Consider the following 15,075-nt stretch of genomic DNA (forward strand, 5'->3'; position numbering starts at 1 on the left):
CTCGCTTATCTCTCCTCTGTTCAGGCTCTCTGCCTTTATTCCTGATGAAGGGCTTTTGCCCGAAACGTTGATTTTGCTGCTCCTCGGATGCTGCCTGAACTGCTGTGCTCTTCCAGCACCACTACTCCAGAATCTGGATTCCAGCATCTGCAGTCATTGTTTTTACCTAGTTTTTCCCCACCCAGAACCACCTTCCCAACCTATCCCTATCACTCTGTATTTCCCAAGATTAACCCACCTAGCCTGCATATCCTTGGACACAATGGGCAATTTGGCATGGCCAATCCACCCTAACCCACACATGTTTGGACTTGGGGCAACTATGCATCTTTGGACTGTTGTGGAAAGTGGAACAAAAAACATAAAGTTGTTGGAGAAACTCAGCAGGTCTGGCAGCATCTGTGGAGAGAGAAACAGAGTTACCATTTCAAGTCCAGTTTGACTCTTTGTCACTTTCCCAAGTGGTGTACTCCTTTATGGTGTGGCCAATATTTATCCTTCAAGTGATAATACGAGTCAGGTTGAGTTTATTGCCCTGTGAGGAGAGATTAGACAGGCCAGGCCTATAGGGTTTCTATGATAGGACAGGCCAGGCCTGTGGGGATTCTATGATTAGACAGGTGAGGCCTATATCCTCTGGAGATCAGACAAGTCCGAGGTGACATAACTGAAATTTGAAAGCTCCAATGGGGGCTTGACTGGATGGATTTGGAAACTGGAGGAATAACACCTCATCTTCCGCTTGGGACCCTCCAACCGTACGGGATCAACGTCGACTTCACCGGTTTCCTCATCTCCCCTCCCACCACCTCATCCCAGATCCAAACCTCCAACTCAGCACTGCTTTCTTGACCTGTTCTACTACTCCCATTTATCTCTCAGCTCCCCTTGGGCCCCTCCACGTTCCTGATGAATAGCTCATGCTCGAAATGATGACTCTCCCGCTCCTCGGATGCTGCCTGAGCGGCTGTGCTTTTCCAGCACCACACCTTTCGACTCTGACTCTCCAGAGTCTGCAGTCCTCACTTTCTCCACATGAAATAGTGGCAGAGTGAATTCTGCAGCCCACCCTCCATCCCATAATATTAAGGCCTTGAAAGGATAGTGTCCAAACTCCTATTCTTTAACTGAAAATCAGTTCTTCCCATCAAGGTAGTTCTGGTTTAGAGAGTGTCACATCCAAATATTGACCTTTAGTGCCTTTTCAGTTGCTTATTTTGCTGAGAAATGAACCTATGGTGGATGGAACCACAGGTAACGAGTACTGGATCCAAAATTTGTTTCTCAACAGCCCTCTGGCTGAGGTCAGACTGCTCAGTCGCAACTTGAATTAAGCTGGAGAGCCATATTCTAGAAACATCTCTAGGGCAAGCGAGGGAGAGCCAGGGGCAACTGAAATCTCCACTAGGGAGAGAAGGGTTCAGGTACAATGCTGGTTTTCCAACTTGTTGATTTTATCCTCCACTGAAGCTAATAATCGGACAGGGTATCAATCTGCTCACTCTTGTGGGATTCTGAACCAGCATTCGATGTTAAAATGACACCCGCACCAGGGACAGTGCGACAGAATATTTGGTTGTTGGCTGCTGCCTGGTTGGGCAGACTCAGGGGAAACAGTTGAGGATCTGGCTGTGGAGGTCGAAGGGTCAGTTTGAGGAATTATGGGGTCAGTTACATGATTACCCATGAGCCAGACTCAGATTTTTTTCAACATTCCCAGGGTAACAATTCAGGTAAATGCATCAGAACCATCCAAAGTCCCCCATACTAAAGCAGAGATATTCATGGTGGGGGTTACCAGGAGTAGGAGAATTGCCAATGTGGGGGGAAATCCCATGTCTAAATGTGTGTGGCCATGGTGTGTGTGTGTGTGTGTTTGTGTGTATTCATTGAATGTGCCCATGCTTGAGTCCTGCAAGTGTGCACTGTGTGTCTGTGTCTCACATGTCTGTGTCCATCTATGTTGTGTGTTCCCATGTGTCCTGTCTCTCATATGTGTGTATATGTGATGTGTGTCCTGTGTGTGTGTCCCATGTGTGTGTATGCGTGTGGCCTTCATGTGCGTGTCCCACATACACATGTCCTGTATGTCTCCAATGTGTGTGTGTGTGTGTATGGGTGTGAGTGTCGGTGTGTGTGTCTGTATGTGTGTGTCCGTGTGTGCATTGACAGCAGAGTATTACCAGAGAAGGATATGTCATCTCACAACATTGCAGACCTGCCCCAAGTACCACATTCTGAGGAAAATAACATTCTCATTGTTCAGGGGGATGCAGGTGGAGTCACTTACTTTTTTCTGAAGAGCACAATGAAAGAGAAAAATAAACATTCCTTGGAAAGCGTTGAAGATTGTGAAGAGATAGGCCATTACGATAGATTCCTCATTGATGAAGAGCAGTCCAAATCCCCAAGTCAAGCCAAGTAAACAAAGCAGAGCAAAAGCACCCAGAACCCAAGACCTGGGGAGAAACAAAGAAACCAGCTTTGGTTAAAGCTAATATAAGCACCGTATTAAAAGACACATTGCAACTGCAGTCTTTACTTCTTATTACTACGGCTACCTTCTCCAGTAAGCAGATTAAGGTGTGTGTGACCTCTCCTTCCATAAGCTTGACTCTAGCTAGTTTCCTGTCACTTCGCATTAAGTCGAATCAATTTCCACTTCTACTCCTGACCTTTGCTCAAAGCCAGCAGAGCTAATATACACAGAAAAAAATCTTGAGTTGAAACGGCATTGTGAGATATTAGTAACTGATGGCTTTGTGTGTTAACATGGACTGTTTATTATTGCCACTTGCCTCAATTCTTTACAAGAGCAAGTCAGGAATCTTATCCCTGAAATTGGAATAATTTCATTTTTAACACTCCTTAGTTGAATGAAACAGTCCACAGAATCTCCAACGAAGAGCTGGAGCCTGAGGCCTACATTTACATGTGAAGCCTGAAACAAAATGGCTGACCTTTAGCTTTTGGATTTCCGATAATGCATCTCCCACTACAATATTAAAAGATATACTTGGCGAAGAAGACTTTGGCAAAGGTAGAACAATGCTCAGTATCAAGGTGAGTATTTATTGTTCATCCCCATGTGGCAGAGAGAGAGTGTCAAGTGTACAATTTGGGCTTCTTTTATGTGTGCATTTTGTGTATGGAGTTTACGGAGTTGGATTTGTCAGTAACTCATGAGATTCCTATGAAAGAAGACAAAGCGGCAATAATGGGAAAAATAAAGAGAAACTCGCGCAGAGAAGAAAAGATGAAGATGTTCCATAGATCAAGCTCTGGGCTAATGCTCTTACTTGAGGTGTGGCTTATTATCCTCATAGCTAGAATGCATCATAAGCAGAAAAAGAGACAAAAAAAATTAGACAATATTGAATGCAAAATGAATCTCAAGCAAGCGCTCACACAATTATATTTGAAGAAATTAATGTTTTCTCTAAATATAAAAAGAAAGGCAAATGCCAGCTATGTACAAAAATTATTATCAGCCAGAAACGATCATACAGGTTTTAGTAAAGTTTATAAAACTTGCGGCCAGATGAAAGCAATTATTACATTGTCAGAAAGTTACTAAAGCCACAAATTATTAAATCATGCATTAATCATATTTTTTTGGTATGTGTGATTCCTTCTTACCCTGGTAAGTCTGTGTTATAGTAGCCATCGCATACACGGTAATTACTTGTGTGGATGAGGAGAAGCGAAAGGGCAAGGAGAGAAAATGGAGAAAAAGAGAGAGATCCTATAGATTAGCTCTCTCTCTCTTCATGCAGCATGCAGTGAATGTGGCATTCAAATATCCTGCCATTTAAACATCACAGAAATAGCAGCATCTGTTGCAAGATTGGTGCCACTGTCCCCTTACCTCTGCAGCCCACCCCCTCCAAACTGAACCATCACCCCCCCCCCCCCCCCTTGTACCCCAGAATGTTTACTGCTCACAGAGCTCCTGTTCACAAGCCCATTTACCGAGCTTCGCCTGCCTATTTGACTGGTCGCGTGCATTCCCTGCACTAACCAAATACCCCGGGAATGCCCACATGGCAGCAGGGGTGAATCGATCATCAAGACTGGGCACCAGTCTACCTTAACTTTGTGAAGAGGAGGATTCTGAAGAAGAGTCATTTCAGACTCTAAATGCTGGGTGAAACTACAACTAGGGGGCCTAACCTCAAATTCAGGGGGAGCAGACTTAGGGCTGAGTTGAGGAGGAACTGCTTCACGTAAAGGGTTGTGAATCTGTGGAATTCCCTGCCCCAGTGAAGTGGTTAATGCTACCTCGTTGAATGTTTCTAAGGCAAAGATAGATAAGTTTATGAGCAGTAAAGGAATTAAGAGTCATGGTGAGGAGGCGGTAAGTGGAGCTGAGGCCATGATCTGAGTGAATGGTGGGGCAGGCTCGATGGGCCAAATGGCCTATTCCTGCTCCTAGTTCTTACGTTCGTTTGAAATGTTAACTGTGTTTCTCTCTCTACAGATGCTCCCAGACTTGCTGAGTTTCTCTTAACTTTGTTACACACAATTATTTGGCAACAAGAACAGTGGCCGCAGACTGTGTGAGTAAACAAAGACAGACAGCAATAGGAATGAAAATGCCATCACATGAACAGTCACACATTATCCCCAAGATACTTAAAAAGCCTGCCTTTTTTCCCCAATCAAAAGTCATTTTCTGCTAGGTTTTGATTTTTAATTATTTTTAAAGAGTTTAATTTTGGTTTAGTACCAACTGCAGCAGAGAATAATACAGGCTGGATGGAGATCGTTCAGCCCATCATGCCTATGCCAGCACTCTGCAAGTGCGATCCACTTTGCCCCACTCCCACTTTAGGGACCTGGAAATATTTCCTTTTCAATTCTTTACCATGGGCTCATGGTGGCTCAGTGGTCGGCACTCAGTGCTCAGGACTTCGGGTTCATTCTAGTCTCGGGTGACTGTCCGTGTGGACATGATACAAAGGTGCAGGTGTTGGACTGGGGTGGACAAAGTCAGATGTCACATGACACCAGGTTAGAGTCAACAGTTTTATTTAAAATCACAAGCTTTAGGAGCGCTGCTCTTTCATGAGATGAACACTGGTGGGTTTCCTCCGGGTGCTCTGGTTTCCTCCCACAGTCCAAAGATGTGCGGTTTTGGGTGGATGGGCCATTGGAAAAGTGCCCACAGTGTCCAGGGCGTGCAGGTTAGGTGGGCTAGCTGTGGGAAATGCGGGAATTAGGGGAGAGGAAAGGAGGTGGGTCTGGGTGGGATGTTTTTCGGAGGGTCAGTGAGGACTCAATGGGCCGAATGGCCTGCTTCCACACTGTAGGGATCCTACAACTAAATTTTATGATCCTTTTTGAAAGCTACTAGTGAATATACTTGCAGCTTCCTTTCACAGGCAGTGCTCTCCGGACCGTAGCTATTGTTAGTTCTGCTTTTCCCACACTGCACATTATTCTTCTCAGCCAATATTTTCCATCATTACTCTATGCAAATATCACACATTACGGTGCGGTTGGCATTTAATAGAGAAGCTAAGCCCCGTGATATCACCGAAACAATGAGCAGCTTCTCTATCTGTGAACAAACACACAGCTAAGTCTCTTAAGAATGCAAGATTACAAAGGAATACTTCTCAGGCTACAGGAGAAGAAAGCCATTTAGAAAAACAAACTCTATTAAATCACGGCAAATATGCAAACAAACACCAAACTGCCTTTGCAAAATCCAGATTAAATTATCTCTGTTTCTGACAGACATGAGCCCCATGCGTGAGACTGTCCTTCACTCGGGTCGCTTCCACTTTCTGACATTCGGTCAACACCTCTGACCTTCGGAAGAGGGTCAGTTCAAACTGGACCCATCCACCTGACTCCCACCCCCACAATGTCCAACCCCTCCCCCCTCAAAGCCCTCCACCCATCCCGATTTGCGCACAGTGGGTGAACAGGAAGTGACAGAATCCCACGGTCGCCTGGGAAATCAGCCCCCACTGAGCAGCAAGGAGCGTTTGAGCACCGAGTTAGGAAGAAATCACAAAGGGCTACGTGCTCCAGCTCCCTCTCATAACCATGTCCCTCCCCATCCCCCCACCAACGCCTCCAATTCCCATCACTCACTTGATGTTCTCCAACCTGCTTGAGTCTGGTTTCAACGTTGGCGTGTGCTTCACCATTTTGTACACGGTGATGCACAAGAAGACGAGGTTGACCTGCCAACACAGAAGAATGAAAGATTCAGTCGTGGGTGAAACCAACAGTGGTGGGGTCGGGGGGTGGGGGGGGAGTGGGTGGGGGTGGATTGCAGGCAGAAGAGGCCATTACCCTAACCCAGGAGCCTGGATTCCCAACAGGTACGGGGCTATAGGACTCACTCCTTCACAGAAAGAGGGAATGGATATCCAGAAAAACTTGAGGGAAGAACTTTTTCACCCAGAGGATGGTGGGAATCTGTAACGCTCTGCCTCGTATGGGGAGGAAACCTTCAGAACATTGAAAGAATTGTTTAGGTATGCACTCGTTACGGCTATGTGCTGGAAGATGGAATTAGAATAGTTACGGATGTGAGTAGCCAAAGGGCCTCTTTTCTGTGCTGTTGATCTCTGTGACTCCAACCCTCTTCCCCTGAAACACTATTGATGTAGGTGACCTTTTCAAACTGGGATGGGTTGGGGTCTTGTTTAGACAATGGTGATCAGCGGAATGATGGAAAGGCTCGAGGGGCTGATTGACCTCTGTCAGCTGTTATCATCTGAAATTGAAACTTTTTGGGATATCTTTTGACCTTATTACATGACCCATCAAGAGCGTCTGATTTGAAATAGCACCATATAGTTCACCCTTTTGCTTACTAAGTTGAAAGATTCTTTCCTGAGGGAAATGCAAGTTATGTGTTCATTTGGGCAGTGTGGGGTTAACACTGTGTTAAATTCTCAGAGGAATTTATCCCTCTGGTTAAGATGGCGGCACAGTAAGACTTCCAGCTGAAGCCCCTCTGTTCACCAACTCCTTTTCCTCTTTCTATCCTCTTGCTGCAGTTTTAGTTCACACACACACACACACACACCACCCTCGACAACTTCTAATTTTTTTCAAGTAGCCTAACCGGAGGGAATGGAGAACGGAGTTCGAGACCAGCCGGCGCGGGAGACAAGTCATGGGCAGAGGGGCCGTGTCCCGGAAGCGAGCCACGGTCAGAGCCGGAGCGGGAGCAGAGCGAGCGCGGGATGAGCTGGGAGCTCAGTCATGGCGGGAGTGGGAGTGAGCCCAGGCCGACCGGGAGGACAAGTCTTGGAGGCAAGTCCTGGATGGAGGCCAATGGGTGGAGGTAACGAGTCCTCATGTCCTGAAGCCTGCCGTGGATGGACTCAGTGAGACAGACTATAACATGAGTAATTTAAAGGCACCTTTTGTTCTCATTCTGGACTTTTAAACTCTGTATTTCCATGCCACCCTCGGTTTTTAAACTATTTCAATTCTGTAACACTTTATCTGTACCAAGGTACCCTGTACCTAAGATGGTGTCGAGAGGCGACATTACAAACTTTAGACAGCACTCAGTCAAGTGCATGTGACAATAAAGGCTATTCCAAAAAAAAATACAGCCATGTCCTCTGCGTTGACAGGTTTTTCATCTTTCCCCTCCAAATTACAAGCAAAAATGGGTTAATCCTACGGCAGGTTTCTCTAAAAGCACTACATGCTTTTAAGAAGGAACTAGATATAATTCTTAGTGCTCAAGAGATCGAAGACTACGGGGAGAAAGCGAGAATGGGACAATGTGTTGTATGATCAGCCATGCTCATATTAAATGGCGGAGTGAGTTCAAAGGGCTGAATAACCTACTCCTGCTCGGATTTTCTACGTTACTTTACATAAGCTCGTCCAATCACCTATTAGAAACATGCTGATGAATTTGTCAGTGGGATGAGAAGGAAGTGAATGCAGCTTATGAGAATGGAAATGATGGAATGCAGCTCCAACAACACTCAAGCATCTTGGCACCATCCAGGACAAAGCAGCTCAAAGATTGGCACCACATATAGAAGCATCCACTCGTCCACCATTAATGTTCAGTAGCAGCAGTGTATAGCATCTACAAGATGCACAGCCAATGCAGATACATGGGAACACTACCCCCTGCAAGTTCTCCTCCAAGCCACTCACCATCCTGACTTAGAAATATATTGTCGTTCCTTCACTGCTGCTGGGTGAAAATTCTGGAATCCCCCTTTCCAAGGGTATTGTGAAGGGATTTTGCCCGAAACATCGATTTTCCTGCTCCTCGGATGCTGCCTGACCTGCTGTGCTTTTCCAGCACCACTCTGATCTAAACTCTGGTTTCCAGAATCTGCAGTCCTCACTTTTGCCAAGGATATTGTGGGCCTACCTACAGCACGTGGACTGCAGTGGTTCAAGAAAGCAGCTTATCATCACCTTCTCAAGGGGCAACTAGGGATGGGCAATAAATGCTGGGCCCAGCCAGTTTGTGATATCCATGTCCCACAAGTGAATAAAGCACATCCATAAGGAGTGGCTTCACTTCACAGGCTTGTGCGCAAGTGAATGGTGTGACTGAAGCACTCATGATGCTCATTCTGAGGAGATTTTGTTGAAAATAACCGAGGCAAAGTTACAATTTTTCTGATGTTGTTCAGTTTAAATTGTGTGTTGCAACAATTTAAAGCATTCTTTAGCTTGCTCTTTTCATTAAGACGAGAATAAACCAAGGATGCTTGACATTTTTTCTCCCAGTCTTCTTTCAATAACTCACAAATAATCACCAGGGGTTGAAAGTCTTCTGCCTGCAAATGTGGATAATAATATCACATAAACTTTAATGTGCTCACATAAAATTCCTCCGTATTAAAAGAAGACATTAATGGGTTTTGGAAGAGGATCGAAAGGTTGTAGTGAGATGAATTAAAAGAATGCCTTCAAGAGGGGATACAGACACAGAGTTCTGCTGGTGGCAGAGAGGTGGGGGAGGGGCAGTTCACCGAGATGAGGAGAGTTTGCAGCTTTGATTTTAATCCCCTGAGGAATTTTGTGTGTATGTCTGTGTGTGTGAGAGAGAGTATATGTGTGTTGGTGTGTGAGACAGTGTGTAGTTGTGTGAGTGAAGGTTTGTGGGTGTTTGTGTGTGTGTGTGTGAGGGAGAGAGAGAGAGTGAATGTGTACATGAGTAGTTTGTGTATGTGTGTAAGCGTCTGTATGTGTGTAAGAGTGAGTGTGTGTGTCTGCGTGTGTTTGAGGGTGTGCATGTGTGTGTAAGAACTTGTGTCTGCAAGTGTGTGGGTGTGAGTATGTATGTGCATGCGTATGTGTGCCTGTTCAAGGGTGTGTGTATGAGAACATGTCCATGAGTTTGTGTGCACATTTGCAACAGCATGTGTGCACATTTGTGTGTGAGAGTGTGTGTGTGTGTGTGTGTGTGTGTGTGAGAGAGAGAGAGTATCTGTTCATCCGTCCAGGGATGGTCCACTTTCACACTATCGGATCCATTAAAGAACAATTTATTTTGTTTGCAGGTTCAAACAAGCCTCACTGCACACAACCTGCTGTATATCTGCTGCAACACTGCACCCAACCTGCTGCATTTCTGCTGCATTGCTGCAGACGACCTGCTGCATCGCTGCACACAACCTGCTGTATATCTGCTGCATCACTGCACCCAACCTGCTGCATTTCTGCTGCATTGCTGCAGACAACCTGCTGCATCGCTGCACACAACCTGCTGTATATCTGCTGCATCACTGCACCTAACCTGCTGCATTTCTGTTGCATTGCTGCACCCAACCTGCTGCATTGCTGCACCCAACCTGCTGCATTGCTGCACCCAACTTGCTGCATTTGCCACAAGTAATGAAAAAGCTTTGGGTCACCTTGATGTCCCTGTATTTATATAGCACCTTTCACAGGCTTTGGATGCTCCAAAGCAATTTAAAGCCATGCACGATGTGGGAATTGGGGCAGCCAGTTTGTACACAGTAGCTCCGACAGCAGTAATAATGGTGAGAGAGCCTGTTTTGGTGACAGTGATCGAGTGAGAATTGTTGATGGTGACAACGTGAAGAGCTCGGTCACTCTTCCTCAAATTGGGATCACAGGGTTGTTCCTGTCTCTTGTCTTGACGAGGATTGAAGCCTCGTCCTAAAGCTGGCACCTTTGATGGTGCAGTACTCCCACAATCCTGCATTCGTGTCTGTCTCAGTTCTGTGGTCGACCTTCCCCTAAAACGGAGCTCTCCCGACCCTTCCGTGGAAACTCCCATCCTGTTACTTCCGACGCCTCTCTCTTCCCATTTCTGATCTACACTCCACACTGAGGTAAACATTATCCCAAACCAGAGTGTTCACTTGCACTCGCACACTGAGGACACCCAGTCCTCCCTCCGAATACTACTTCCCTCAGGACAGGAGACCAAAAGCTTGGTGAAAGAAGCAGGTTTTCGAGAAAACTAGGGTGTACATTTTTAAGGTGAGAGGAGGGACATTTAAAAAAGACATAAGGTGCCAATTTTTTACACAGAGAGTGATTTGTGTGTGCAATGAACTTCCTGAGGAAGTGGTGGATGTGGGCACAATTACAATATTTAAAAGACATTTAGATAAGTAAATGAACAGGAAAGGTTTGGGGGAGTATGGGCCAGGAGCAGGCAGGTGGGACTTGTTTAGTTTGGGATTATGGTTGGCATGGACTGGTTGGACCGAAGGGTCTGTTTCTGTGCTGTAAGACTCTATGACTCTAAGTAAAACAGAGAGTGAGAGAGAGAAGTGGACAGGGTTGGGGCGGAAATGTAAAACCCTGGGAACTACAGTAAATCCTCTGTATCTGTGAAATTACAAATTCACCTATCCGTGCCGAAAAATAAGTAACAACAAAAATCAACATCCCCAGGCAAAAATCACGCATCCGCCAATTTTATCCTGTTTTAAGGAGCTCCATGCTGGTGGATTTCGTCACTCATGCGGCTTGTCAGGAACAGAACCTGCGCAGGTACATCACCAAATAACCAGCAAATGGGTCACACAGAGGTCTGGCAAATGCAGTGAGGAGAAAGAGGCGACTGCAGATGCTGGAGAGTCAGAATCGAAACGCGTGGCGCTGGAAAAGCACAGCAGGTCAGGCAGTAGCCGAGGAGCAGGAGAGTTAACAGATCAGGCATAAGCCCTTCATCAGAAATGCAGTGAGGTCAAGGAAAGCATTCAAAGTCAAGGGCGAGAATTCAAAATTCCGAGAGTCTCGAGGCCCACATCCCTCTATCATTCTTCCATCAAAGATCTTGCAAATAACCGAGTGGCAGAGCATACGCAGATAAAATAATTGTCTCATCATTTTCCTTTCACTAAATGGTAAGTGGCTACAGCAAAGTGTTAGCATTGCAATCTACAGCAGTTTAAAGAGTTCAACTACAGCCTACAGATTACTGGAGTGTAGAGTGTATTTTATAACCATCAACCTGCCCACTCAAATCACATCCACCACAGGCTTAAGAGTGGTTTAAAATTCATCTCACGGAGCCTGCAGAGCTGTTATAGATACAATGAGATACAAGCCACAAAACGCCATTCTAACATAAACAGAACAGGGATTGCTACAGAAACTCAGCAGGTTTAACGTTTTGGATCCAGTGACCCTTCCTCAGAACCCACTCGGATATAACCCCTAGCAGAACCAAACATGGCCCAACTCTCTTCAGCTTCTCTGGAGGCCAGCTGTCTGACACTGACTGAAAGCGTCTGCCTTCATTCTGCAGTGTATTCACTACTAGCCATTGAACAGAAGCCCATTCCTCTCCCTCGCTGGGGGCGGTGGGCTGTGAGATTGTTCAGAAGAGAAAGGCTCAGAGAGCATGTGCACACAGTTGAACTCTGAATGAACCTAATTAAATATTAAAGGTGTAGATGGAGCTGTCCAAATGATAAGTACAGCTATTGACGTGCCATGATCCAAGCTTTCATTAAAGCATTTCAGGCATACTAATGGCTGCCCAGTGCTCATTATGTCTGCACTGGTTTGTTCATAGATATGATCACGCTCAGGTCTCAAGCACTGCAGTGAAGAGGGATGCAGGAAGTCGGCGTATGTGCATGTGTATTTGTGTCTGTCTGTTTGTCTGTCTGTGTGTGCATGTCTATCTCTGTGTTGATGTGTAAATCTGTCTCTGTGTTTTTCTCTCTGTTCTGTCTGTGTGTCTATGTGTTTATGCGTGAGTCTCTGCGCGTTTTTCTCTTTCTCTCAGCGTCTATATGTGTCTGTGTACACTTGTCTGTCAGTCTGGGCATTTGTGTGTGTATTTGTCTGTGTGCAGGTGATTTTGTGTGTGTATAGCTGTCTGTATATGTGTGTGTCTGTGTACATGTCTGTATATGTTTGTGTCTGTGTGTGACCATGCTTGTGTGTCAGTCAGTGTATATTGTGTGTCTGTCTGTGCTTGTGTGTCAGTCTGTGTGTGCATGCCTGTGTGAATGGATGTATGTATCAGTCTGTGTGCAGATCTTTGTGTGTCTGTGTATCTGTTTGTGTATGTGTGTACATCTGTTTGCATCTGTGTTTATATGGCAGGAGAGTTTGTGTGTGTATCTGTTTGTATGTGTGTACCTGTGCTTGTGTGAGCATGAAAGTTTGTGTGTGTATATCTGCGTGTGTGCGTGCACGTGTGTGTCTGTGTGTGTCAGATGAATATTTGTGTAAGAGCACTAAAATCACATAATAATTGATAACTTATGATATTGTACAATATAGACATTTCACTAGACTACCCCCTGGATATCTGCTGATAAACACAGTCTGTTCCCTCTGCTCTGTTTTTTTACATACAAACTCTTATCCCAAACTCCCACCCCCCAGTAAGTGCCTCACAGCCAGACAACAGGCAGAGAGGGTAACAATATTGGAAGGAGAGGTCCCACTAGCCTTCCCCTTGTTATGTGCTGCCTTCATTCCAACTCCGAGAATTTGACTCCCTCCCAAGTGTCCGGGAACCGTGGGATTAAATCATTTGAAAGTGGATCCTGATGTCATCTAAGGGAGAATGAGCTTGCTGTGGATAAGTTCAGTCGACGAGACTGGATTGCCATGTAGCTTAGTTTTTCTGAATTTAATCTTGCTCATTCCTGCAATTACCAATATTGGGGCCAAGTTAATGGGCGATGTCACGTAGAACTATCTGCTGACAATAACAATTTGCTTTTATACTTACACAGTCAAGGAGCAGTGCAGGAGTGTCACCAGACATAAGCTGACACAGAGACAGGTAAAATGAGATGCTAGGTCTAGGGTTTGGCTGAAAAGGTAGGTTTAAGTGAAGCAGGAGGGAAAGTGTGTAAGATATATAGAGAGACACAAAGACAGAGAGAGAGACAGAGACAGAGAGAGAGAAAGACACAGAGAAAGGAAGAGAGGGAGAGAGACACACACACAGAGGGAGAGTAAGAGGCAGACAGAGAGAGAGAAAAGGAGAGAGGCAGAGACAGAGGGAGAAGGAGATAGAGATAGAGTGAGACACAATCAGACAAAGAGAGAGAGGAAAGGTTAGTGGAGGAAGCCCAAAGCTGACGGATTTGCTGTCTAAAGGTACATCTGACAATGGTAGTGCAAAGAGAATTGGGAATGCCAGAAATATAGCAGTGTAGTGGTCACGAGAAACTGTCGAGCTGAATGGTGAGTGTGAGAGAGAGAGAGAGAGAGAGGGTGAGAAGAGAGAGATGAGAGAAGTCATGGAGTGTTTGGAATTTCAGGATGACAATGTTAGATCTGAGTCAATGTCAGGTGAGTGATGGATAAACAGGAGCTGGTGAGCATCAGGACAGAAGCATAAGGACTTTGTCCAATTGGTGTTGAGAGCAGGCATTCTGCACTAAAAACAGCCACGCTGTTCAAATAGGTCACTGTCAACATCAGAAAGTCAGAAGACGTCAACAAAAGCCATCCACTGTAAACACTCACATCATTAACGGGACTTACACACTTTGGGTTTTGATTGGATAAGAAAACCTCACCGTAAGGCTGTGTTTGGACCACATTCCAGTTTGATAGACAGTGGTCCCAGTAACACTAACCTTACCAGCTGCTAATTTACAATGCGAGGACAGCAGAGTCAGATTGCCGCTCTTGATCACAGCTTGCAGGTCAGCCGTGCTTCAGTGGGCAGATCTTGCCCCTTGAAATAGAGAGTTCAAGGTTCATTTTGTCTAGGTTAACACTCCCGCTCCAGTACTGAGGGAGTGCTGTACTGTCAGATACGTCTTTCAGATCAGACATTAAACGCCAATCCTGTCTGCTCCTTCACATTAGATGGAAAGGATATAACAGAACTTTTCCAACAGAGTTCCTCCCGGGGTTCTGGCCAATGGTTCAGCCCTTAATCCACACATCCAAAACAACATAGCCATCTGACACGATAGCTTGTGGGAACCTGCTCATCAGCTAAAGAGATGTCTTGTTTCTTACTTAATGACAGCAACCATACTCCATAACAGTCAGTCACTCATTGTAATCCACTTTGACTGAGCTTTCTTTTATTTATTCATTCATGAGATGAGGGTGTCATTGGCTAGGCCAGCATTTATTGCCCATCCCTAATTGCCCAGAGAGCAGATAAGTGTAAACCACATTGCTGTGGGTCTGGAGTCACATGTAGACGAGACCAGGTAAGGTTGGCAACTTCCTTTCCTGAATGACATTAGTGATCCAGTTGGATGCTTCTCAACAATTGACAATGGATTCCTGGTCATCATTATGATTCTTAATTCCAGATTTTTATTGAATTCAAATTTCCACCATCTGCCATGACGGAATTCAAACCCAGGTATCTGGGTCTCTGGATTAATGGTCAAACAATAATACCACGAAGCCACCTGCTTGGTGCAAGGGGTAGTGTCCCCAACTCTGAGCCAGATGCTCTGAGTTTGAGACCATCTCCTGGACTTAATGAGTGTGGGACATAAGGGGAGGTAATGGCTTCGTGATTTTGTCACTAGACTGTTAATCCAGAGATCCAGGTATGTTCTGGGGACTTGGGTTCAAATCCTGCCATGGCAGATGGTGGATTTCGAGTTCAATACAAGTCTGGAATTAAGAGTCGAA

General features: G+C 45.4%; 1 protein-coding gene across 17 annotated transcripts in view; it reads right to left on the reverse strand.

Moving 5' to 3' along the window:
* Positions 1 to 15,075, reverse strand: part of adgrl2a (adhesion G protein-coupled receptor L2a) — a 1,095,933-nt gene that overhangs the window by 47,189 nt on the left and 1,033,669 nt on the right. For 12 of the 17 annotated variants that reach the window (XM_087990388.1, XM_087990387.1, XM_087990393.1 and 9 more), the window contains 4 exons: positions 6,106 to 6,197; positions 3,640 to 3,684; positions 3,300 to 3,326; positions 2,291 to 2,459 (listed from right to left, as the gene is read on the reverse strand). In XM_087990388.1, coding sequence (XP_087846514.1) covers positions 2,291 to 2,459; positions 3,300 to 3,326; positions 3,640 to 3,684; positions 6,106 to 6,197 — 333 coding nt within the window. The remainder of the gene's footprint in view (positions 1 to 2,290; positions 2,460 to 3,299; positions 3,327 to 3,639; positions 3,685 to 6,105; positions 6,198 to 15,075) is intronic. The other 5 variants (XM_087990395.1, XM_087990394.1, XM_087990397.1 and 2 more) reach the window with 1 other exon arrangement.

Source organism: Chiloscyllium plagiosum, unplaced genomic scaffold (assembly GCF_037043375.1).
Source record: "Chiloscyllium plagiosum isolate Xiang-an unplaced genomic scaffold, Cpla_swu_hap1 HiC_scaffold_9, whole genome shotgun sequence".
Classification (NCBI taxonomy): domain Eukaryota; kingdom Metazoa; phylum Chordata; class Chondrichthyes; order Orectolobiformes; family Hemiscylliidae; genus Chiloscyllium; species Chiloscyllium plagiosum.